At 31.6% G+C, this 25,519-nt stretch overlaps 2 protein-coding genes across 2 annotated transcripts; one reads left to right on the forward strand and one right to left on the reverse strand.

Moving 5' to 3' along the window:
* Window positions 1-1,905: 1,905 nt before the first annotated feature.
* On the reverse strand, window positions 1,906-13,620 carry LOC102594956 (plant intracellular Ras-group-related LRR protein 6). The gene is made up of 21 exons (XM_015303231.1): window positions 13,429-13,620; window positions 11,089-11,152; window positions 10,851-10,987; window positions 10,654-10,740; window positions 10,497-10,572; window positions 9,065-9,139; window positions 8,894-8,963; window positions 8,730-8,807; window positions 8,543-8,603; window positions 8,340-8,418; window positions 7,923-8,013; window positions 7,565-7,625; window positions 7,401-7,468; window positions 7,255-7,325; window positions 6,409-6,546; window positions 5,951-6,055; window positions 4,604-4,728; window positions 4,431-4,527; window positions 4,274-4,348; window positions 3,775-3,830; window positions 1,906-2,214 (listed from the first exon to the last, which is right to left on the reverse strand). The coding sequence occupies exons 1-21, from the start codon at window positions 13,491-13,493 to the stop codon at window positions 2,139-2,141; spliced, it is 1,755 nt and encodes a 584-aa protein (XP_015158717.1). The 5' UTR covers window positions 13,494-13,620; the 3' UTR covers window positions 1,906-2,138.
* A 7,529-nt stretch (window positions 13,621-21,149) lies between these two features.
* Window positions 21,150-22,960, forward strand: LOC102595290 (putative F-box/kelch-repeat protein At1g15680). Its single transcript, XM_006362890.2, has one exon. It carries the CDS (start codon window positions 21,429-21,431, stop codon window positions 22,764-22,766), a length of 1,338 nt encoding a protein of 445 aa, XP_006362952.1. The 5' UTR covers window positions 21,150-21,428; the 3' UTR covers window positions 22,767-22,960.
* Window positions 22,961-25,519: the final 2,559 nt, after the last annotated feature.

Genomic DNA, 25,519 nt, shown 5'->3' on the forward strand with positions numbered 1-25,519 from the left:
GAGCATGAGTTTTTTTTTTTTACAAAATTTAAAATAATGAATCTTTTTTAAACAAAATATGAACTTATGGATCAAATTTTATACTTGTAAGAAATTAACATCATGATTTGAAATCTCCAATCATATTTATTTTTTTTGAAAAATTTGAGATTTAAAATTATGATTCTAAATTACATATCCAAACATTTATTTGAAATCATAAGTTTAATTCATGACTTTATATTGCATATCCAAATACAAATTTAATCTCCTTCTTTGCCATGCTTTTTGAAAAAAAATAAAAAAAAATAAAAATAAAAATAAAATAATATATATATATATATATTCCCTATGTTTATCTGTATGTATAAGACTTTAGTGGTAGGTAATATTTTGACTCTGGTAGGTGTTTTAAGAGATTTGCAAAAAAAAGTGTGGTGCAATAATAATTACTTAATTCTAAATTACAAGTTTTAAATTTAAGCTTGAAATATAAAATCATCTTTAATAAAATATGTTTTATATTATAAAATAAGATTTTAATTAATCCAACTTTAAAATAAATATCGAATTAAAAACAATCACAAAAATATTTAAGGATACTACTAAAAGTTATGTTTCTTGGCCCTAAAAACTTCAAAAAGGTGATGTTGATCATGTAGAGATAATGTGTCGTTTATTTGGTCATTATTAATGGATTCAGTGTGAGCTCAAACATAATCAATGTCATATTTTGAAAAATTCATGTACCACACGAAATATTGAGATAATCCTGAATTTCCGTTTCATGACCTTGAAACTCACAAAAGGTGATGTCAGTCTTGTCTAAGAATTGAATATCGATCATTTGACGTTATGAATGAACCCACAAAATTTGAAGTGAAACGAAATCAGTCAGCTATATTTCATAAAATTCACGTCAATGCTCTTCCATTCTGAATATAAAGTCACTTTTAATGTAAAAAATATATTTTATCCTCCAAAATAAAATTTCAAATATAAATTAAAATTAGTCAAACTCAAACAAATCTCGAAAAATAAGGAAAAACAAAAAAAAATGTGTTTAAGAGATTAGCTAAAATTTGACTATCTATTAATTTACATTTTAGCAGTCTTCAAATGAGGGTAATCTCTCTTGGGATTTGTGCATATGGGTAAGCACTGAGTTGTTGGTACCAGGAGATCATTTGTGATATGATTGTGATTCTGAAATAAGTAACTTTTGGATTAAAATTTTGTGTACATTATTTTTCTTTCACATGAGTTTTCAATATTATGGATCTTATCATAATTTTCTTTACGTGAGTTTTCAATATTAAGAATCTTATCATAATTTGGGCTTTCAAATACATATATATCGAATACAATGTATTTAAGTAAATTCATATGTATTTGACTTTTCCGCTCGCCTCTATTCCTGTGTATTAGTATTTCAGAGTATATCTGATATCCCAGATACATGTATCTAGTGTGATTCACATGTATCTGGAATATATAGACTTTATTGCTCGCCCCCCTCCTTTTCTCACTCACCTCTCTCCCTACTTAAGTGTAACTAGTGCAAAAATACATATATCTAAGAGTATTTGACTTAAAACTGATATAAACTTATTAATTAATAAGACAATATATAATTATTTCGAACTTCATATACAAATAGGTACTTACTGTTTAACTTATTTAGCGAGACTTGGATAGATGGGAAGAAAATCAGCTAGTGTTTTGTTTTTTGATGAAATTTAAACTTTGATTTTCAAAGTTAAAAGGCTAGCTCACTCGGCGAGCTTCCTGTCTTCCACAGTTGTAGTGGAAGGTTCAAATTAACCCCATCACCTCCTAATATAAATTTCAATCTCCAAAGTTTACATCCACTTCATTAACTAGTAAATCACACCTAAGGGGCTTTACTACATGAAACAACAGAGATGACATGAGTATAATTTGGCATTCATACAAACCAATATGGTCACTTGTTCAGTTTGTACATTTGGTCATTCTCAAATTACAACAATAAAATATGGGATACACAACAACAATTGTACATTCAAAGTACACCTCAAACAAGGGATGATATGTCTCAAAAAAGTGGTAAAAGTACAAATTTCAAATAAATAATCATACACCCACAGGCCTCATTCAGGAATCAAGATTCAAACAGGCTAATGCTCTACAATTCTCTCCTTTAGGTAATTCAAAACGCCTTTTGTTCCTCGATCCAAAATGGCCCTTCGAATGCTATGAGGTTTAAAAGGGGTAAATGATCAATACTTGAAGAATAAATTTTCTTAATATGATGATAATATTGGACTAATTGTAGTTAACTAAGTTAAGAACAATGAGGTTTTTTATTTAATTCACAATGAGTTGTAAAAATACTAGATGAATTCTTTTGGTGACAAAGTTATCTGATGCATGTACTTGTCGAAGACCCAGACACCATATTTATTTTTAAGAGATCGATGAATTCATTATTGAATAAAGGAAAAAGGCTCAAATATGCCATCGAACTTTAACAAAAGGTTCATCTATGACATCCATTAAAACTTTTGCTCATCTATGCCCTTTCCGTTTAAGAAAAGGCTCATTCATGCCATTATTTGTTAACTGAAATAGCATAGATGATTTTTTTTCTCAAAATTCGATGGCATATCTGAACCTTTTCCCTTTTAAAAAATGATTTAATTAATAACGCAGCCGAATCATAATTGATCATGTGTAAAAAATATTTTGCAAAATAAAACTATTTTTAGTTAACAAATAATGGTATAGATGAACCTTTTCTCAAATAAAAATGGCATAGATGAATCAAATTTTTACGGATGACATACATAAGCCTTATGTCAAGGTTAAATAACACATTTAAGTCTTTTCCCCGAATAAAATGAGGATAAACATGAAAGGCACAGAGGAAGAAAACACACAACAAAGTTAAACATGAACAGAGAAGTTTTATAGAGAATGAAGTTAACATTGAAAGAAATATACTTTCATACCGACACTCAGACTCCACTGAAGCGGTTGATGGGAATATGCAGGACAGTATTTTTGTCTGCTTGCTTTCTTATTTCTGTATTAATTGTCATACTAGACCGACTCAGTTTACGTGTTCAAACGGGTCATTTGGAAATGTATCTATTTTGGAGTGACATTTAATTGTTACCTCTACCATTGATAGTTTTTAATTTTTTTGTTCTTCATGAAGTAATAAAAAAATGGTTGAAAATATTATATATATAAAAGAAAAATACAAGTTAAAAGTTTATATTATCATATCATAATATAATAAAAGTTATATCGTTTAATTTCTATAGAACTTATATATTAGGGGCATAAGTTAAATTCATAACTTAATTTCTATAAAACTTATGTCAATAGAGACATAAGTTCAGTTTCAGAATGTTAAGTCTTTAGAAGTTCATACATAACCTACAAGTTATGCATCACAAGACATACTTAATTCCTACAAAAACTTGTGCGCAATAAAGGCATAAGTTCAGTTTGTTAAGTCTTTGGAAGTTCATCACAAGACATAACTTAATTCCTACAAAATTTATGCTCAATGAAGGCATAAGTTTAGGTTCAGAACTCACTTATTTCTAAATTTATGTCTTGTGAATTAGATATTACACAATTTATGTCGAACAAGACAAGAGTTCTCTAAACTTATGTCTTGGGAAATTAGATCATAGTTAAGTTTACTTTGATCCATAAATTTTTTAAAGCAAAAATTAAAATACTTTTATTCAAATAGAAGACAGAATAACCAAAAGAAAAACTTAAAGGAATTAGATTCACCTTCTGAGCGGGTTACCCTCCAATTTTAACACCTGTAGACTAGGTTCAAGCAAACCCTACAAAACCATTTTTTTGAAAAAGTTAGCACATATAACACCATCAAATTTAAAAACATGCAGATAAGATCTGTTAGAATTGGGACATGCATGTCCAGACTCCAGACTAGAAATAACAGCACCATTGGTTTCTTCACTAGTTACCTACAATAGTGGGTTTCGGGCCATGCGTAAAATACTAGGATGTGTTTTTGACTGTTAGGCCACACCTTTGGTGCTAAATGTACTATAACTTCACGAATTTGATTGATAAAATACTTGCAAATCAGGAAGTTCATAATGTAAATTCAGATAAAACCTTGGTTATAAAGAAATAAGGCCTACAAAAATGAATATTGTGCAAATCTTTATCTCAGTATGCATATAGCAAGATACTTCAAAAGGCCTACAAGTTGTCTATCGACTCAAATTATAACTTCTTCAGTTGCAAATCTTAAACTTACCAATTCTGGTGGAAGTGAAGAAATATTATTGTCCGATAAGTCAAGTTCAGCGAGAGATGTCAAGTTTTCGATACCCTGTAGACAAATGATATCATATATTAAACCAAGGTTTCAGTAGGATACATAACTCTGTTTGCTAATAAAAATACAAATTTACCTGTGGAATTGATTGAAGGGAATTTTGGCTCAAATCAAGAATTCGTAACTGCTTTAAGTTGATTATATCACTTGGGAAAACAGATATTCGTATCCTTCTGTTCAACCAAGTAGCAAACATATGTCAAGTCTAAAATTTAAGAAGTACCATCATTATGAGTACTGTTAACAGACCTCAGATAAAGCTCTTGCAACTCTGATAGGCAAGAAAATGCAGGATACTCTGGTAAAGAACCAATATTGCCACTCAGATCCAGAACCTGAAGCTTGGATACAGCTTGAAAGGCGGAGGATGGTATCTATAATCATGGGAAAAGAAGAATTAAAACAATCTGACATAGAAAATATGATAAAAGAATAATAAAAAGGAAAAAATGGAAAAAGATTAGAACTTTCTCCATGTACTTGTTTGCTGACAAAATTGATGATAGTTTTCTCTACTAACCCCTTTCCATATTTTCAGGTGGTGACAAACTTAATGGTGTTTACTCCACTGGGCATCTATGAATTTAGCCATTTAGCCCTTAACATATGACAGTCATATTTAGTCTATAGAGTTCTATACCCCAATCAACAGACTACTTCTTCCCCTATTTAACTAGATACTTCCCCACTATGAGATGCTTATAAATTAAACAAGGACCAAATTCATCACTCACAAATCGTCTAGAAACCAAATTTCACCCATTCAATGCTTTTCTCTACCAGAAACGATCAAACAAACTTCTTAATCCCATATGCAAGTTCACAAATTCTTTCCCATAAATAGGTTGTTAGAAGTCATCTTACCAGCCTATTTTCCCACAAATAGAATGTGTGAGAGCATTAAGCTTTGAACAACTAGTACATTTAAACATTCATGATGTCCAGAACTAATCCTCTACTTTCCACCTGATAAGTTGCTTCTTGCTTCCCCCTTTCTCATAAAGTTAACCACCACAGCACATGGATAACATATTATAGACTAGGCTGTTAGTCATAGTATTAACCATCAAGTTTCCATGGTATAATGATTCATTTTCTAGAGCAGCGACAAGTAATGAAAATAAGAAGAAGACAAGACAACTTATTCCCCCACCACCCCACAACAACATAACCAGTGTAGTCCCACAAGTGGATAGAAGTTCCTAATCCATCTCTCATAGGGCTGCTCTTCTGGGAAGGCCATCAATACTCAAGCACATTGATGATTTTTTTAAGGATTGTACTACCACACATAGCATTGCCTCGAAACTGCTCTTTCTAATGTACAAAATCTAATTTCAAGCCAAGCCTTTCTTTTTCTATTTCAATAATATTTACAAGGTTGAATTCCCCCATAAAAGCATTGAAGAACTTCATAAGACAAAACGGTGGAAAGCTCTATTAAAGAGTAGCCAGTTTATCACCATTATCTCATCATCCCTTTTCACTCCATATCGTATGTGACTCATTTATTAGTCTTCCTCTATAAAGCCTATCTAACTGGGAACATCAACAAATCTTCTGTTAATAGCACAGGACCGACCCAAAGTCATTTACCTGTCGGAGGGGATTATTGTCTAGCTTCAAACATGTAAGTGCAGGAAGAGATGTTAAGACTGAACCAGGCCAATCTTTTATCTTGTTTTTGGATAAAATAAGAGCCTGCACATTTAAACAGACAAGTGATTAGCAACAGGCAAGTCAATCCAACCAACCGACCTAAATATTTTATTTTTTCATGATATTATGGCAAACTAAATAAGCATGTCCTAGCAAGTGAGAACTCCCAAAAGTTAAATTCGCTCTTTTTATCTTTTCATGGAGCAAAGGACCTGCCATAAACAAGAATAAATCATGTAGAAATCCAGAAGATATGTGGGTTAAAGAGGGAGCTTTCAGTGATATCTTCTGTAACAATAATGATTGACCTTCATTTTTCTCTTTTTCCTTTGTCAATCAGGCTTGATCACCCTTTCAATGCAAACATAAGGGAACAGGAAAATAAATTGTTTTACCTCCAAGGAAATACAAGAGGAAAGTTCAAGAGGAAGTTCTTCAATTGAATTCCCTGAAAGATCACATTTTGAGATGTCATTCGACTTCCAGACATCTGAAGGGACAGCAGTCAAACCAAGTCCTCCTAAAGAAAGCTCCTGCAAATACAACTATTCATGATGATACGGTCACCAGACAGGGAGAAGAAACAAATGGACTTTCCTATAGAATGTAGCATTACATGCAAAGGCACTTAGCATTCATTGCAGTTACCAAATTAAATTATTTTTAGACTATAGAGAAATACTAAACATCTTCGACTATCAAGTTCTGGCTTCAGGGTACAACACAAGCTTTTTGCACACTTTTGTTTCTAGCAGGCCTCTGAAAACAAACTTCTTGTCAGTTGTCCCTTGAACTAACAGAGGATTTTAATAGAAACTATATTGAAAATCTAGACAGTAGAGGTCATAATATGAAATTTAACAAAAACGTAAGCTCTATAATTTGAATTGCCCCACTGCACAAATATTTTGACTTTAAATGAAAAGAAGTTTGTAATAGTAACTACACTGTTATTAATCTCAGAGTTATTGCCTATATCGCACTTCCGCTGCCGCTGGTCCATTGAAAAGTATTAGAAACGAATGGACTGGAAATCACCCAGACCTGTATTTCCAGACTCATCAACTTGGATATGTAGAGTCTAGACTACAAAAATCACCAACTAACGACATTTTGGAAGCAAATTTTGTAGTAAGATTTAACTTTATTCATCTCCATTGGTGGTCTAACATCCAGCAGAATAAATATATTTTACTGGCATGAGGACTGGGGATTTTACAACTATAAAGTTAGTGAATAACCTTTGAAGATAGGGACAACCTAGCTGCCTTGGCAACAACATCCTCTTTCCCAGGTGTAGAAGTTGCAGACTCTACATTTAGAGTAGTTGCATCAAGAAAACAAAAAATAGAAAGAACACCATTATTGAGCAATAACACCATCTTACCTTCGTCAGTTGGAAGTCTACTTCGAAGAAATCTTAACAGAGCAGGTGTAGGTCCGTTTACCAAAGAACTGGAGAAATTTTCAAGTAAAAAGGAATTTTGTATAAATTCAAGTACCGAGAAAACAAATAAAAGTACAATAAATGTGCCAAGATCTAATTTCAACCTCCGAAGTGTCCTAATTGGGTTGCCAACGAGCAGAAGCTTCCGCAAAGTTGTCATTAAGCCTAAGTTATGAAGTTGTAACCAAGATTAGCTCATATAAAAATAATACGTATAATAATAAAATAACATTATATTCTCTTGCACTCCTAAGAAAAAGCACCAAGAAATAAAAGGACAAAGCAAAAAAAATCATTGATGCTGGTACTATAACAAAAGATACACTTGCCTAAGAAAAAAAGGACAGCAAAAGTGACTGTGAGAACCAGAATACCAATGACACAAAGTCAAACGACATAGCTAAACCAAATACACTATTATTTATGAATTTAATAAAACGCAGGAAGTGAGCCTCAGCCTACCAATATCTGGAGGCAATCCAGACAATGAATTGTTCGATAAGTCCAGCATTGAAAGTTGCAATTTACATGCCTCCGCCGGGTACTCCTTCAACTGCAGACGAGAATAAACAACTTATTTCAACTGTAGAGTCGGTTGACAAAATGATATCACCAAGAGGAAACTGGTTAACACTATAGACCAAGTTACAACATCTGATTTTCAGGGCACTGTTATATCTTCAGAAAAAACAATTCAATGAAACATTTTGGCATAATTATGAGAATATCCTAGTGATTTTCTTTTGATAAACAGAAACCTTCGAGGCCAATGGCGCACAGCTTGAAACTCAGTGGATAATGGACCCATCCATGCACCCTTCTCCATTTATATACTAAGAGAATCTTCTAATGAATTGAAGATGAAGAATAAGTAATCACCTGGTTTGAGTGGAGATCAAATATCCCCAACCTATTAAGTGCGCCTATCTCCGCAGGTAATGAAGTGAGTGCATTATTCCTGTCAAAGTGGATAAACAAAAGAATGGGGCCGCGGTGGAGAGGGAAAATGTGAATGTAACGAAATAGAATAATTTTATGCCTCTCAAAACCAAAGGAAACACAAGCATCAATGCCAGATATACCCGATATAAAACTCCAAAAGAGATGAGCAATCCTTTATTGAGGATGGGATCAATGAAATTCCTACCAAAGTTTAAATAAAGCGAGGAAACCAGGTCATGTTAACTAATATAATAAAAGATACACAATGCAAATCTTAGCATTATTTCAAGTGTTACCACAACCACGAAAGAAGCTTGATGTACTCACTGTTCTGATGAAGGTCGAGGCGAATCAAGCGTGAAAGGCTTCCTATATTTTCTGGAATGCTATTGAGCAAGTTTTTTGCTGTAGAAGTTAATGTGAGGTAAATCCAGTTCCTTATTAAGAGTCAATTGACAGTACAGAGAAAATAGAATATTCAGAGTTTTTACATGCATTGAGTTCAGTAAGCATTCTGTAAGATGCAATCAAACTCTCAGGGAGGGTAGTTAACTTGTTTCCCTGGCATGAATATTACAAAATGTGAATTGTCAAGCATGACTTTCTGAGTGCAAAACTATAAGAAATCATCAAGCAGTAGTAAGACAATCAGGTTTTAGTACCTCGACATCCAACTTTGTTAATTTTGAACACTTCGCTAGATCTGCTGGCAAACTGGAAATGCTATTGTTGGATGCCTGATTGAAGGAACAGACAGAAGGAAAAAAACAAACTGGTATGAACAAATGGAGGAGAGAATTGGAGAATGTTTGATAGTTGATGTTTTGATTAACATAAGAAAAGGTTGCTTCTTCGAGTCTCAATAAGTCTTCATGCTAATAAGACTTTTAAATGTACTAAACTCCCTCAATGAATCCTCCTCAATAATGAGAATAATTAGTATTTTTTAGGAGTCCAACTAAGTGAGCTTCATAAAGCATAGTCGGTCAAAGTCCAGAAAAAAGAATACGGTTGCAATAGGATAACAGCTAGTGCAAAATCAGTCTAGATACTAGTATTCCTCTAAATTGAACCTGAATAGAACAAAATGGGCATAGAGGATTCGTCTGGCTGACCCCAACTAATTTCAGATTAGACTTAGTTGATTGATTGATGTTGGGAAAAATGTTATTCCACTTATAGGCCATTTTGGACGAACAGGTGCAGCACTATTGAATATGAGTCAACAAACTAATTACTTTCTACCTTATGATCACCACATTAAGAAACAAGCTCAAATATTCGTAACAAGGGTTTTTTGAAAAGCATTTGAGATTATTGTGCATGTGATATTCTGCATGAAGTGAATCTTCAATTTCTTGCACTATTTATTGAATATCATCCTGTAAAATACTCAAATATTTGGCTATTACATGAAGAAATGGTCTGGATTATAAATGTGGAATGTGATGATCTCTTATGATCGCAATAAAATGCATCCTCCTTTGCAAGGAAGAAAAAGAAGTGCCCTTCAAAATTGTTCACCATCTCATAGCTTTCCATAATATTATGTCAAAAGCCCAATTATAATTTGAAAAGTGAACTTAAAATCGTTTATCTTAGAATGACTAGGTATTTATGAAATACCAAGTCTTTCCAAGAGGTTATCGTTTGTATATATGGTTGCTCTTAATGTCTCTACTTTTTCGTATATTACTTGTATATGGGGATTTCCTCAACATTAATAAAATTATTTACCATTTTACCTTATTAGTTATTACCAAATTACACTTATAGTAAGATGCATACCACATTGATTAAACGTTTTTGAAATTCGAAGATCAATATTCGCTTATGGGGTTATAAGGTCAAAATGTTACTTTTTCCTGTAGCAATTCTCATGTTAATCTTGTGAATATTAGAAAAGTATCTCCTTGTAAGTAGGACATCAGATAGACATTTTCACAGATGCCATTCTAAAAGTAGACATTCAAAATTTAAGGTGGCGAATAATTCAATAAGATATGCCAAATAACTGCTGTCTAGCGTCTAAATATCAAGATAAACAGTTCAGCATTTTAATCAGAACCATCTTTTCTTAAGATGAGGTGCTACCTTGAGGTCTGATAACTCCACACATCTTCCAAGGGAGTTCGGGAGATCATTTAGTTGGTTGTTTGAACAATCAAGCCTGGAGTCAGTACACAGATATTTAATAAGCCGGTAGTGTGTCAAATGTTATTTAATACAGTGGTGAAATGATCAAACCTACTTGACTAGAGAAGCCGCTGTTCCGATCTCTTCGGGAATGTTCACTATCAAGTTAAATGATACATCTAAGGACTTCAGCATATGAAGCCTAGCAGAATAAAAGAGAAGTCATTAAATCTCTGGATCAGCTTTCATGTAAGATGCCAAAAAAGAACCAGTCTAAAGTATCTCAAGATTGAAGAGGTAAAAAGGACATACTCTCCAATAGCAGCTGGAAGATGGGTTAGCTTGTTGTGACTAACATTTAGCACTGACAGTAGAGGTAAATTTTGAATGTCTTCGTGCAATGTTTCTATGTCATTATGAGCCAAAATCAGCTTCTGTAGCTCCACGGCCTAAAAATAGTTAAAGGCATAAATTTGCATTAGAAATTCTCAAGGAAATAAACCAGGTGCCTAATGAACTAAAAAGTATTACTAACGAGAAACTCATATACCTCCCACCACTTCTCATCCTCGCTGGCTGCATCCAAACTTTTGTATACGTCAATGGGTACCTCACTGTACATGAAGAAGCAAATCATTTTTCCTACTTTCTCTTATTGATCCAAATCAACCATTTACTATTTCTGTTACTAACAAGCGTTAAGATATTACATCTTGAATTTATTATCTTAAAAGCAGGTACACTAGTCGTTCAATCACCTTGCTGACACGTATATAAACGGAGAAAAGAAACATGAAATGTCTTGGCATAATGTAAGTATCAAATACCAACACTTAACCTGTCATATGTATAAGATACTGCTCCCTTTGTTCCATTATTTATTTTACCACATTGACTTATTAGACATTCCAAAACATTGTCCAATCCAATAATGAATATATTATAACCTGGCTTTCCATTGTTACCCTAAACATAAAATGTCATCGCACCAGTGTTTTGAGATTCTCTTATTCTGCATCATATCTTGTTACAGTCACTATGTTTATATTGTTTTCATAGAAGGGAGTGTAAAACTACTTACTCTTTGAGAAGTAACAAGAAACAACTAAACAGGGGTTTAATTGAAAATTGATTATCTTTAATTGCAGACATATAGTCTGTGTTCCCTTTTCTTGACTTTCAAAGATGAAAAATAGTATGGTATGGAGAATATCGAATTAAATTATGGTATGGAGAACATAGAATTTATAATCCCATATCCAACTGTATTGCTTTTGTCCCCATAGAGAACAACATGTTGGGCTCTCTAATAGTGCAACAGAATGGAGCGGATAGACTGTACAGCTTAGATCGGCTAAGATTGAATTGAACTGTCTTTGATTAAGAGAATCCTTCCCGATTTATGTTTCTGCCCCCGATGAAGACATTGTAATCGTTAAATGTTTGATTCCCCTATCGAACTGAATTAGGAATCAATAGAATGGAACTTTCAGAATGTTGTATGAGCATATCCTAGTATCTGTAGTCTTTTCACTGACCATATGGTAAGCTGATAAGGGTTAGCCTTTTAAAAGTTAAAACAAACAGTGGTATCTGGATCCATGGCGGAGTTGTATTTTAGCTTTATATGTAATTCAAAGTGATTAAAGTTTGAAACTACCGAAAGCCAGTATTTCTGCTCTTGTACCAACAGATGATTTAAGGTTAATCACTAGCTTATGCCAACAAAACTAGGAAACTTCTCATCTGAACTTGAACAAACTACATTGACTTAAGGAAATCAAAGAGATCAGTAATCCTTATGAAAATTCATCAGAATAGAATGCATGATTATAAGACGATTCAAGCCATCCCTTTATCCAAAAGGGGGGAGGAGGGAGGATGATCCATCTCATTGTCCACCAAAATATGCAATCCCCTCCACCCTTAATGATCTATCTACAAGCAATAATGTGCTTACAGAATAAAAGTGACGTCCTTCAACTAAATCTCGCACAGCTACCGCTTTTTCTATTAATAGTGCAGAGGAACAGTAGGATTAGAGCCATTAGACAAAAATCTGATTTGGTACAGTGGCATATGAAGAAACAAATTACATTTTGAATCCAAAAAAGGTATCATCAGTTGTTCGTCATCATTCATGATTGAAAATTTGTTAGAAATCAAGCCGCTATCTTTATTTTCTTCGCGCTAACCTCACATTCTCTTCGAAATCAAAGTACCAATAGATAGATTATTTCCAGCTACCACGATATACACCTAGTTGCTTCATTTCCTTCCAGCAGTAATTTCAACAAGAACCAGAGTCCAATATCAATTCATGTGAAACTCAATCTATATTGAATTTATAAAAAAATTCAAAGCTGTGATAAACTTGTTCATCAGAGTATAACTAAGTCTAGAATTGTTTAGGATCTTCATATCCAAGTTACTATTATCCAACTACACATCCATCCACGGTCCTCACTCAACATTATAACAACAACAACAACAAAAACAGATTTTGCAGCTTTAAAATGTTCTAATTTCACTGTTTTATGCACAAAGCTAACAGCAAATTTCCACGAGAACAGAGTTCAATATCAATTCGTGTGTAAACTCTAAATCTATATTGAATTCATGATTATTTTTTTCATTAATTCTGCTAAAATTGCTCAATCAAAGTACAACTAACTACAGAATCATCCACGATCTTCATATTGACTCCGATTTTCATAAGTTCAGATAACCAAAAAACACGATTTCACAACTTCAAATGTTCTAAATTCACCGTTTCACGCACAATGCGAACATCAAATTGAATCTCCAGTTATGAAGAACAAAATGAACAGATCAACTCAATAAAAAATACAAAAAAAATGCGAGAAAACTAGGATAATTAGGTACTTGCCTCAGAGAACGATTCGATAGGTTGAGAGAACCAGAAGTTCTCGCAGCTTTGAGAACTCGATCCATGGAGATTTCTTCTCAATTTTCCATGAATAAAAACTCTAAATCTTACAAGATCTGTTTCTCTTTCGCTCGATTGGTGAAGTTTTACTATTTTTTGGTGCTCGAAAACTTAAAATGGGGAGACTTGGTGCCTGGTGGCATCACATTATTTGTCAATAAGTTTACATGGATATTTCATTTTTTTATTTTCGAGTTTTATATCTCAACTATTTGTTACCTTTTTTTATATATAATTAAACTATTATCATATAATATACTATATGTGTTTTAATATATAGATATTGATAGTATTAGGAAAGGTTTTATTATATATATAAGAATAGTTGAAATAGGATAACTGATACTAGAAATAGTTACGATTTGGATAAAAATCAATCCAAATAAAAAAATCAAACTAAATCGATTAAATAAACTGATCATTCATATATACTTACTCCTATATATTAGAAGAGGTAGTTTGTTGTGTCAAAGCACGCAGCACGTCAACATGTCTGCTTTGGTACCTAAGGGCACCTCCGTCATTTAAGTTAAAAAGCAAATAACATGATTGGTTTGAAAAAAATAATTGGTTATAACTATTGTATCATCTTTTGACAATTTGACCAAATTAACCCTTATTACCATCAAATCCAAATTGATGTTTTTGAGTTGCTTTTGCATTCTCTTTTATTGAAATCATGTTTGTGCAATATAAATTATGACAGAGAAAATAAGATATACTATTTGAAATTACGTAAAAAGTACTATAAATTATAATAATTAACAATTTAAAGTATTTCAAAATCATATAAATATTTGTTCAACTCTCTTAATTTCATCTGTGTCACATAAGTTTGAGACAGATAAAGCAACATACAGGCTCTTGTATCTAATAGTACTACAAGTTAAAGTCCAATAAGATTACACATAATATTAGTGAAAGGCCTAGATACACATTTTCTCTTTTATTTTATTATATTACTCATATTCTTAAAGGCACTTTAATTATATTTCATATACTAGTGACCATCTTGTTTTCCCTTTTGCATGGGCTTGGGTTGATCCATTATGGTATTGGGCTTGGGCTGATGACGACGATGATGATGAGGAGGATGGCGATGATGATGTTGTTGATTAGGAGAGGGAGAAGGAGGAGGAAGAGAATGATGATGACGATGATGATGATGATGTTTTTTCGGTGGTGGTAGACATCCATACAAACAACGATATAGTAATGGTTTCTTGAGAAAGTAGAGTTTGGACGGTTCCCATACCGAAAAGCCCGGTACAATAGCATGTGAGCTCATATTTTCTTGTTTTTGGGCTTTCATAGAGCCCGGGATCGGCCCATTACTAGCATAGCCTAAGTTTAAGAGTAGCAACAAAAGCAATGAGCTTAAGAGGAGAATATTTTGAGAAACCATTATATATTATGATATTTGCTAGTAATTAATGAACTAGTTACTAATGAGTTGATTAAGTGCTTTAATCTTGTATTTATAGCTTAAAAAAATAGAATTAGTTTATGGAATTAAGCACCATATGCATTGGGCATTATTTTAGTCTGGTATTAAGGTATCATCAATCTTGCATGGATACAAAGTCAATATATTTTGTTTTTACTCTATATATTTTGTATTTAAAAATGCATATTTTAGATATATTTATGTCAATTACATTTAGATATATTAGGACTTCTAATTAGAGCCTAAACAACACGTATATGAAAGATAAAAGTAATTAAAAAATTATTGTTTGAAATGATTTGAACATTTTATCATTTGAATATCTAAATTAAAGTATACTAGTGAGTGAATATTATATCAGATGAAAATAATTATCTCAAAACGCATGTAAGAATTCAGAGGCTGAGCTATATTGTAAATTTGTAAGTAACGAATTCAGCAAAATTTTAAAAAAAATAATCTATGGTGTGGACCTCGCCTATTTCGCGTGAAATTTCCTACCAACATATATTACCAATAAATAATTATTAAATAACATTAATTGTGATTACCATTGAAATGACATAATTGTGTAAGTATTTTTTACACTATAATTGCCATTCAAGTGATATTATAAATAATTTTTAAAAAAGATAACATTTGAAATCTTAAAAATATGATGTATTTACGTATTATAAAATAGGTGAAATTAATCTCATTGTGAAAAATTGTCAACACTAAGGCCCGTTTGGCCATGCGATATGGTATTGTAATATGGAATTATGATATGGTATCATAATATGAAATAATGAGATGAAATTGAAGTTTTGTTTGGACATGCGATATGGAATTTTTTGGGTTATATATTTTCTCATAAACATAAGAATCTCATAAATTGTAAAACTATTAAAATAACCCAATTGTTTATTCAATCTTATCGAATAAACAAAAAATTATAAAATTAAATCGCATAATAAATTATTTCAAAGTTATTTGTTTCTCACTTAAGTAACTGTTTTATCAAACTTTAATTCAATAAAAAAATTGAACATAAATTGTAGTGAACTAGTCTTTAATATAATCCTCCCACATAATAATGACAATTTCCGCACGTTGAACGTGCATTTCTCGATCATGTGACCGAGAAGACGAACCGACATTGTTGCTTTGAGTCATTTTTTGGTTAATATCATCCGCAACTATATTTTCATGATCATAGACCATAAATATTTCATTACTCCTTTTCGCAAATAATTATGCAACACTGCACAAGCTATGACAATTTTTCACTTTGTGTGTCAATATCATAACGGTTCATGCCTTGTTTCAGTATTTTGAATCTATTTTTCCAAGCTCCAAAAGTCCATGGGGTTGTTTTAACAAAATATAAACTTGTGGATCAATATTTGTGTTTAAAAAATCTCAAATCATGATATGGAATTCCCATATAATTCCATATCATGATTTTTGGAGAATATGGTATTCCATCTCATGATTTCATATCATGAGATGGAATCAGCGTAAAATTGCATGTCCAATCGCTGATTCTATCTCACGATTCCATATCGTGATATGCGTATCGCATGACCAAACGGCTACTAAAGATAGTGTATGTTATTTAAACTTGATCTAGGTCCTTTTTCTTTGCCTTGGGAAACATAAAATAAGATAAATTGAACCAGGTGAATTTTATTGGGAAAATAAATATATGTATCAATTCAGATGTGCCAATATGATATGGAGTATAAAGTTGCTTATATACATTTAAGCATTTTAAATAAGTTAAACACGGTTTCTAATAAAATCAGTTATAATAAAATAAGTAAAAAATATGGCTAGTGGCACACCCAAAAAAATTAAAATAATTATATATGGTATTGGCTGTTGTATGCAACTTTAGTGTTATTATTATATTAAATAAATACATAAAATAACACACACATATATAGAGAGATTTTATATGCATCGATTTAATCGAAACGGCATATAAACACATAAATTAACATAAGTGATAATCAAATGTAGAGACGGATTCAAAAATTGAAAATGTTGAATGTATCACTATCTTTACTCACATAGACACGTCTTTTTATTACCCATAAATTTGGAATAAAACTCACTAAAACCTAAAGAAAAAAAGCAATTAAAAATATTTGGGTAGTGACTACTAAAATATATATAAAAAAAAGGAAAAATATTAAAAAGGAAACTAAACTCAAATAAGCCTACTAAATATTCATATGTCCATCACAAATCAATCAGTGAAATCACTTTTATCTTTATTGCTAACGATCTCTCTATATATATATATCGCCTCTAATGAAAGATATTCTATGTAAACTTTTAACCACAATTATATTTTCTGTTTTTTATTTGTGGAGGATAAATTTATTTTTATTTTCTACTGCCGATTATGAAAATTAAAATTTCTACGTAATTTTCCAATCTAATTTAATACAACATGGCGTAATATATAATTTATGAAAGCAACTTTAGTGTTTAACTGTTTGTTAGTGACTTAATTATTTTTTATCAAACACGTAATGAATTACGTAAATTGGCAATTGAGGAGGTAAGCCCCACTAAAAATTACTCTCATTCGTTATAACTTACAAATTTATAATTTATGTTGTCAATTTTTTATTTTAAAAATATTTCTACAGGTGTGAACACTATTTTTTTATTCTTTTAAAAAACTATTTTTTACAATTTTCATGAATCTAAATACATTAAACTATTCACGTTTTTAACTTGTGTGGCGGCTGGTTGGGTAATTCTAACACGTAAGAATTTAAATATGCAAGTACGTCTTCATTCTTAATCAAATGTATGTGTTCGAATATTGAGAATATAATCACCTTTAATATGAAAAACTAATCTGGGGGTGGGCATAAATAACCTAAAATTGAATTATCGAACTAAAATGAAATTTATCGTATCGAAGTTTGATTTTTTGTATCGGACCAAAATTTGAAAGTTCAATATTTGATATATCTACTTTAAAAATCACCAATTATCAAAATCAAACTTTTGAAATATCGAATTGAATACCAAACGTCTATTCTAATGAACTGTTTTCCGTATATATAAGTAACATTAATGAGTGATTTGGATGACCTGATTGACTTGTAACTCCAAAATCACAATATTAATTTTAGGGCTTCAGAATCAAAATTTAATCTCTATATGTGATTTTTAAAACAAGAGAACATATCAAATATTGGATAAATTATGAACATATCTCATAAAAAAAAATACAATACTTAATTATCGAATTATCGTATCGAACAAAACCTTTTTTTTTAAAAAAAAGTTGTTTACCTGAAACAGTTTTCTTATGATCTTTTAAAAAATTTTATAAACTAAAATTCAACTCGTATGAAAAGGACTTTATTTCTTAAAATATTTAATGGGACAACTTCAATTAATTTTATTGAAAAGGACTTTTTTTTTAAAAATAAAATAAAAAGGCATGAAAAGAAACTTTTGACCCGAAATATACGATACCAATTGCCCAATTGTCCAACTCTAGTTTCTTATCAAGACAAGAACAAGAAAAAATTATTATATCCGTTTTAATCTATCTGGTCTATTTTATTTTGATATGACATTTAAAAAAATAAAATAGATTTTTTTTAAAATTTTGAGGTTTTAAATTAAAGATATGCAAAATATATTAAAATGTTTTTTTAATCTTATGGTCTTAAACATGTCATATAAAAAATTGCTAATAATGAAAACCTCATTTTTTAAAATACTAAAACGAAAAATAGATCAACAATCTAAAAGGTTATAGTGATGTAATTAACTCAGGTATATTAATCGTAATGTGGGAATATTATCTCTATCTCTTCTAAATGGGTCGGGTCAGTTCATTTATGCGACCCTATTTTAGACCAAAAAATCCAACGTGGAATATAAAATTATTGTTTATCCCAATTTATGTAATATTATATTTTCTTTTTAGTTCATCTAAAAAAATGAATTTTGTATTTTGTATTCGTAATAATTTAATATATATACCCCCTTTGTGGGAGTATATTAAAAATGTTATTATTGTACTAATTTAATATATTTTGTATTAAGTTAAATACCTTCACCTACATTAAAACAAAAAAGAAGAAGATAAAAGATGAGTAATATTTTGAGTGTCATTCCTGTTTAAATTATGTACATAATTAAATTAAGTTTTATGGTTTGAAACGAAATTTTAAAAAAATAAAAAATGTGGCAAAATTCATTAGCCGCCTGAGCCAACTTTGATGGACCAATAATTAATAACCAATTGCACAACTAGTTACTAAAAATGATTGATCAATAACCAATCATATTGCACAACTAATTAAAAAAAAACATATTTCTGTTTTACATCGGTGTAACGTATCCATTTTGGAACTCCACTAACTCAGATTCGTACTAAAAGAAAATCACTCTATAGATGAATCGCATTGTAACAATTATAAGAGCAAACTATTTTCTAAGCATGTAATAGAAGATGATCAATGCAATAAAGTTTCAAAATTTCACACGTAAAACTCTAGAACCTTATCATAGGATCCCGAGAGTTTCACCTGTAGATTTTTGAAATTGCATGATAGTAATCTTCAATTATATAGCTAAAAAATGATTATTTGATATTTTATTTGTAAAGCGTTATCAAAGTCGATTTCGTTTTCCAACACATATCCAAGTCCTTTATAAAAAACAAAGAGCTATTTTACCGCTCCATTAGTATTGTTGAACAACCATGATACCACTTACTACTCTTTCATAATCATTTCATTTTATACAATAATATTTTATTAAATACGAATTTTCATTGCATAAAGTATAGACTTTGAGTAATTTATAAATTTCTTATTAAAGATGTTTTGGTGTGCTAAAATAAATCCCATTTGACTACTTTATGTGCTAATTGAATCAAGATTACTAAAAATTGACCAATGACTAATTAATAAAAGTATCTAGGGTATTAAATAAATCATGTTTATGTTATTCTAGAGTAAGTTGATTTTTCTTTTCTAATTATGTTAATAGTTTTGTAATTAGTCAACAAGTTTTGTTTACTAAGTATTCTTTCTTGAGAAAAAAAGAACAAGAAAAGAAAGTCTTCTCTACTCATAAAAGTTTTCCAAAATCAAACAAATAATAGATTGTTAAATGTTAACTATCAAATTCTTGCTTCTTTTAATAAGACAATAAGAAGTGATTACCTATTTTTTGTTTTTAACTTCTCATTCAAATTTTGAATTGAGACCATATATTTGGAAATTATCAACAAATTTAAATTGAACAAATATTGCTTATAACTATTTTAACCTCGGTTGAAAATATAGATTCAAATCAAAATTATTGAATTATGTCGAATCCTCTTTTCATGACTCTTACTACAAATGTTCAATCTTGGGCGCACACTAGCAATGTCGTAGCTAATTAGTCGAACATTCTTCGTCAAAAAGTTATATTATGTATCGAAAAAATTATATGAAGTATATATGAAATTTCTAGCATCGCCATTAATATTAAGATGTTGAGTTCCTATATGTTGGATAATGACTTGATCGATTTTCTTATATGATGTTAGATAATAAATTTAAAATTAAATTAGGTCCAAATATTTGTTTCTTATACCACTAGATTTCTCCATTATAAAAAAAACAAAAGAGTACATTACCCTACCCATGTGTTCTACAGTTTAATATAGTCTTTGTTTCATGAGATAATAGTCAAAAATAAAATGGAAGTATTTTTTTTTTTGCGAGTTTCATATATGGATTAATAGATATTTGCATTTTAATTGAACCATTGTAAATTGTTTTTCAAAATACACCTAAAAACTTATTAGATCAAGTGTTTGAATATAATCGTCAAAAGACACACAATAACTTAATTAATATACTCATAGATTCCATCTACATGACAGTTAACTCATCAATTTCGAGATGTATTTTGATATTCCATCAATTATCAAGTAGATTCCATCTACCTAATAATTCAGATAAGAATCTCGCAAAAAAAATAATTCAAAATTGACTAGATCAAGTGTTTGAATACAACAGCCAAAACTGCAAAACACATATAATAACTTAATATTCCCATAAAATTTCATATGACAGTTAACTCGAAGTGTGTTTTCATATATAATTGATTATACACCTCATAGTTCAGACAAATGATACTTTAGATGCGTTTTTTACCGTTCTCTATTCTTTTTTCCAATTAAAAAAAAGCACACTAGCATATGGAAAAAGACCTCCAAGAAACTTGAGTCAGTCTTAACCCTCAAATAGGCTCAAAAGCAAACCCACGAGGAGACGAAATTGGGGATTCTTGATTTTATTAAAATCTCCAAGTCTTCAATTGTCTGCTTGACTCTAATGAGCCATATTTACCCTTAAATCTCAAATCTATAAAAGGTAAAATCACTTACTCAATTCTTCACTGTTTTTTAGCAACACCCACCAAAAGATTTGCTAAAAAATCACTTTTTTCTCCAAATTTAAGCTATAAAAAGATGGAACTTTGTGTTAATAGCAAAAAGGAAGAATCTTTTGAGAACCCCATTTCTGTGGAACTTGTAAAAACCAAATCAGAGATGTTTTTCAGTAATGGGTATCTTCCAGATTGGTTCTTGATTGAAGTTTTATCAAGATTGCCTGTAAAATGTGTTTTTAGGTACAAATCTGTGTCAAAACGATGGCGTTTCTTGATTTCTGCAACTTCTTTTGCTTCCCTGTATATATCTCGTGCTTCTTTGGTAACACCTTGGACTATTCTTGCTAACACACTTTGTGTGAATATGAAGATTGGTAGCTTTTTAGCTCAGTCGTTTTTGCCTGATTTGGTATCTGATAATTGGTTACATTCAAGGTTTAGTATAGTTCATTTCCCTAATATGGTAGGTAGTAGTGAAGTTGGTGAGGGGTGTAATGTTGTTGGAGTTAGTGATGGGCTAGTTTTGTATGATTGCGGTGTGGGTGAAGAAGTGAGTGATTATCATATTTACAATCCTATGACGGGGTGTTGTGTTGCTATTCCTCGAACTTGTACACGTTTTGGTGATGTTAGTACTGGTTTTATAATGAAATCTGAAGGGGGGTCTCTGACGAGCTATAAAGTAGTGAGATTGGATTGTCAGTTTGGTGAGTCGTATGTGCTTAAGTTTGAGGTGTTCTCGTCTGAGACTGGACGTTGGAGGAGAGTTGTTGTGTATATGGATGTAGCAATTGAAGTTGTGTGGCTCAGGAGGCCTGTTGCTTTGAATGGGAAGTTACATTGGATTGATCGTCGACATGGGATTTTAGTGTTTAATCCTTTTGATGACTTCAATCAATGTCGCGTAATTGGTCTCCCTGGTGATATTGATGAGCAATGCATTGATGCCAGGAATAACGGAAGATCTGTTTTGTTTGATGTTCATCAGGGTCAGTTGAGGTATGTGGAGGCGTCTGTGGTGTCAGTGTATCCCTTTGGATTTTCAGGCATTTCTGTTTGGGTTCTTGATGAGTATGACTCTTCAAGTTGGACTTTGCAGCACAAGGTAAAGATTAAAGACATCTCGTTTGATGACATTTTAATTAGCAAAGCATTAAATGGGACCATTCCTACTCCGATCGCCTTCCATCCCCTTGATGCCAACATCTTTTACCTTGGTTTCGGGGACACCATTGCCTCATACAACATGAAAACATTAAAATTGGATGCCCTTGTTGATCCAGATGACATTCGAGATACACTTCAAAGAAATGGACGGAGTAGCCTTAGAAAAACGCCTTGTTGGTCATCAGCGTTCTTGTTTACGCTTCCTCCATGGCCAATTTCTCTTCCTATCAAGAAAAGAAACAGTAAGTAAATGGTGATTTGTTTCTTGTGTATCGGGAACTAATAAAGAACTGCTTGTTCTAGTCATTTAGTTTAGAAACATTTTCTTTTACTGATCACTTCTGTAGTGGCCTAATGACACAAGATTTCTTGTGCCTTAACGTGCTTTGAATAGATTTGTTTTTGCTTGCTATGCTATATGCATTCTTGATTTCTTTGCTTGTTCTTGTTTATCGAGTTTTCCCTGTCTTCTCTCCGATGTGCTTCTAGTTCTACTGTACTTTAAACTGGAACATTGAAATATATTGCTTGCAGAATCTTATTGACAATATACCAAGTGAAAGAGCGATAGAACTTTGGTTTCGTGTTTCTTGCATAGTCCATGGCTTTTCGATGCTATAAAACTGTTTGTGTGAACTGTGTTTCAGTTTAATCTACGAAATACATCTTCTTCTTTTTTGTTGGCACGCGTTCAGTCTAAGAACTGCGTAAATCACATGTGATACTCTGTTCTATTAAGTTTCGTTAACAACTTATAGTCGAAACTAGTTGAAGCTTGTAGATATCCTTGTAAGAGTGGTTGAAACATCGATGTGATGTTCGGAGTTTCTAACTCGAGTAGTTGAAATGGATTTGAATTCTTGAAAGTTGATAAAAATTACATATCCTAAATGAGAAGAGCCATATAAAGTAAGATGATTCAGCTTTGAATTTTCTTCATTTTTGGTGATGGAAGGTTAAAATAGCATCACCTAAAGAAAATTTTGAGGAATAGAATCAATATACATGTGAGCTTGTTCACATTGCTGGTTTCAAGTCTGGATAAAGAAGGAGGGTTGTCGAGAGTCAATCAGAAACAACCTCTCTACCCCATAAAGGTTGGAGTTAGGTTGCGTACATCTTATCCTCCTAAACCCCACTTGTGAGAATTACACAGAGTTTGTTGTTGTTACATTTTGTGTAGTAGCATTCAAGTAATGCTTTTTAATAATTGTTTTAGCCCATGCTTTTATACATTGTTTCAATACAAAATGAGAAACGATCTCGTTCAATGCATAAATGTTTGCGACTATTCAAATTCTCAGGATTACTAAAGCGTGATGGACCGAGTCAAATTGTTTAGAGAAGGCATTAATCAAGTGGTAAATGAAAGAATTTATTCCTAAATATTTCTGTAACAAATACTTTGGAGTGCTTTTGAACGCTCTCTAATGTGTACCATGCATTTTCATTGAAGTAGAGTCGTATTCATGGGACATCAATAGTCTTGATGACGATGTCCAAAGTGTAATGGACCGAGTCAAATCAATCCAAATAGGGCATCAATTAAGTAATAAGTGGCAGAATTTATTCCCAAACATTTATGTAACAAATACATTAGTCTTGGAGTGCTGTGAACGCTCTCTAATGAGTACCATGTATTTTTATCGAAGTAGAGTAGTTTTCATGGGGCATCAATATTCTTGATGACGATGTCCACAACATGATAAACCGAGTAAAATCGTTCCAAATAGGGCATCAATTAAATGGTATGAAGAAATCCTAAATATTTCTATAACGAATTCCTTGGACTCATGTGAACACTCTCTGATGAGTACCATGTATTTTTATTGAAGTAGAATCGTTTTCACAGGACATCAATATTCTACGATGTCCACAATATGATGAACCGAGTAAAATCATTCCAAACAGGGTATCAATTAAATGGTAAATGAAGAAATCCTGAGTATTTCTATAACAAATACTTTGGAGTCAGTGTGAACACTCTCTAATGAGTACCATGTAATTTAATTTAAGTAGAATCATCATCATGGGATATCCAAAGTGTGATGGATCGAGTCAAGTTGTTTCAAACAGTGCATCAATTAAGTGATAAATAGCAAAATTTTCTAATTATATAAGGAATATTTTTACATTACATGTAGAAGTTCTCTAGTGTGTACTTTGTAATTTTATTGAAGTACAGTCATTTTCATGGTGTATCAATATTAATATTGATAGTGATGTCCAAAGCGTGATGGAACAACTCCCAAGTAGAGCATCAATTAAGTGATAAATGGCAAAATTTTCTAATTACGTAATGAGTATTTCACATTAAGTGTGCAAGATTTCTGGCGAGTATTATGTAATTTTATTGAAGTAGAGTCGTTTTCATGGTGCATCAATATTCTTTGATAGTGATGTCCAAAGTGTGATGGAACAACTCCCAAGTAAAGCATCAATTAAGTGATAAATGGCAAAATTTTCTAATTACGCAATGTGTATTTCACATTAGGTGTGGAAGATTTCTGGCGAGTATTATGAAATTTTATTGAAGTAGAGTCGTTTTTATTGTGCATCAATATTCTTGATGTCGAAAAAATTGAATGGAGACGAGAAAATGTCATTCAGCCACTCAGCTGGACAACTTCAAAGTCTCACATTATTCTTCCTCGTGTTTGTTGTTTTTCTAAGATAACGTAACATAATGGATATCGAAAAATACTTATTTATACCCAATGTTTTACTAAATCAACTAATATGTTATGGTAATATATTAATATAAATTGTGTCGACACCTGATATACGAAAGAGTTTTAAAAATAATCATAGAAGGACTAATGAGCCTAAAAGATGCATACAATTAGCAGCCAATTCAATATATATTGAACCCAAGTGAGGTCTGAGAAAGGTGGTGTGTATGTAACTTACCCCAAGGCTATGAAGGTAGAAAAGTTGTTTCAGATAGACCCTCGACTCAAGTAAAACATTGTTAAAATCTATAATATGGACCAAATCTTTAGC

This window comes from Solanum tuberosum, unplaced genomic scaffold, assembly GCF_000226075.1.
Source record: "Solanum tuberosum cultivar DM 1-3 516 R44 unplaced genomic scaffold, SolTub_3.0 scf00421, whole genome shotgun sequence".
NCBI classification, from domain to species: Eukaryota; Viridiplantae; Streptophyta; class Magnoliopsida; order Solanales; family Solanaceae; genus Solanum; species Solanum tuberosum.

Excerpts from the sequence above, each read along its gene's own strand:
- LOC102594956 (XM_015303231.1), bottom strand. The coding sequence starts at position 13,493 with ATGGATCGAGTTCTCAAAGCTGCGAGAACTTCTGGTTCTCTCAACCTA. Across the intron at positions 7,469-7,564 it reads CCAATTAGGACACTTCGGAG|TTCTTTGGTAAACGGACCTA; the intron begins GTTGAAATTAGA and ends AAATTTCTCCAG. Across the intron at positions 4,528-4,603 it reads TTGCAAGAGCTTTATCTGAG|AAGGATACGAATATCTGTTT; the intron begins GTCTGTTAACAG and ends TTGGTTGAACAG.
- LOC102595290 (XM_006362890.2), top strand. The coding sequence starts at position 21,429 with ATGGAACTTTGTGTTAATAGCAAAAAGGAAGAATCTTTTGAGAACCCC.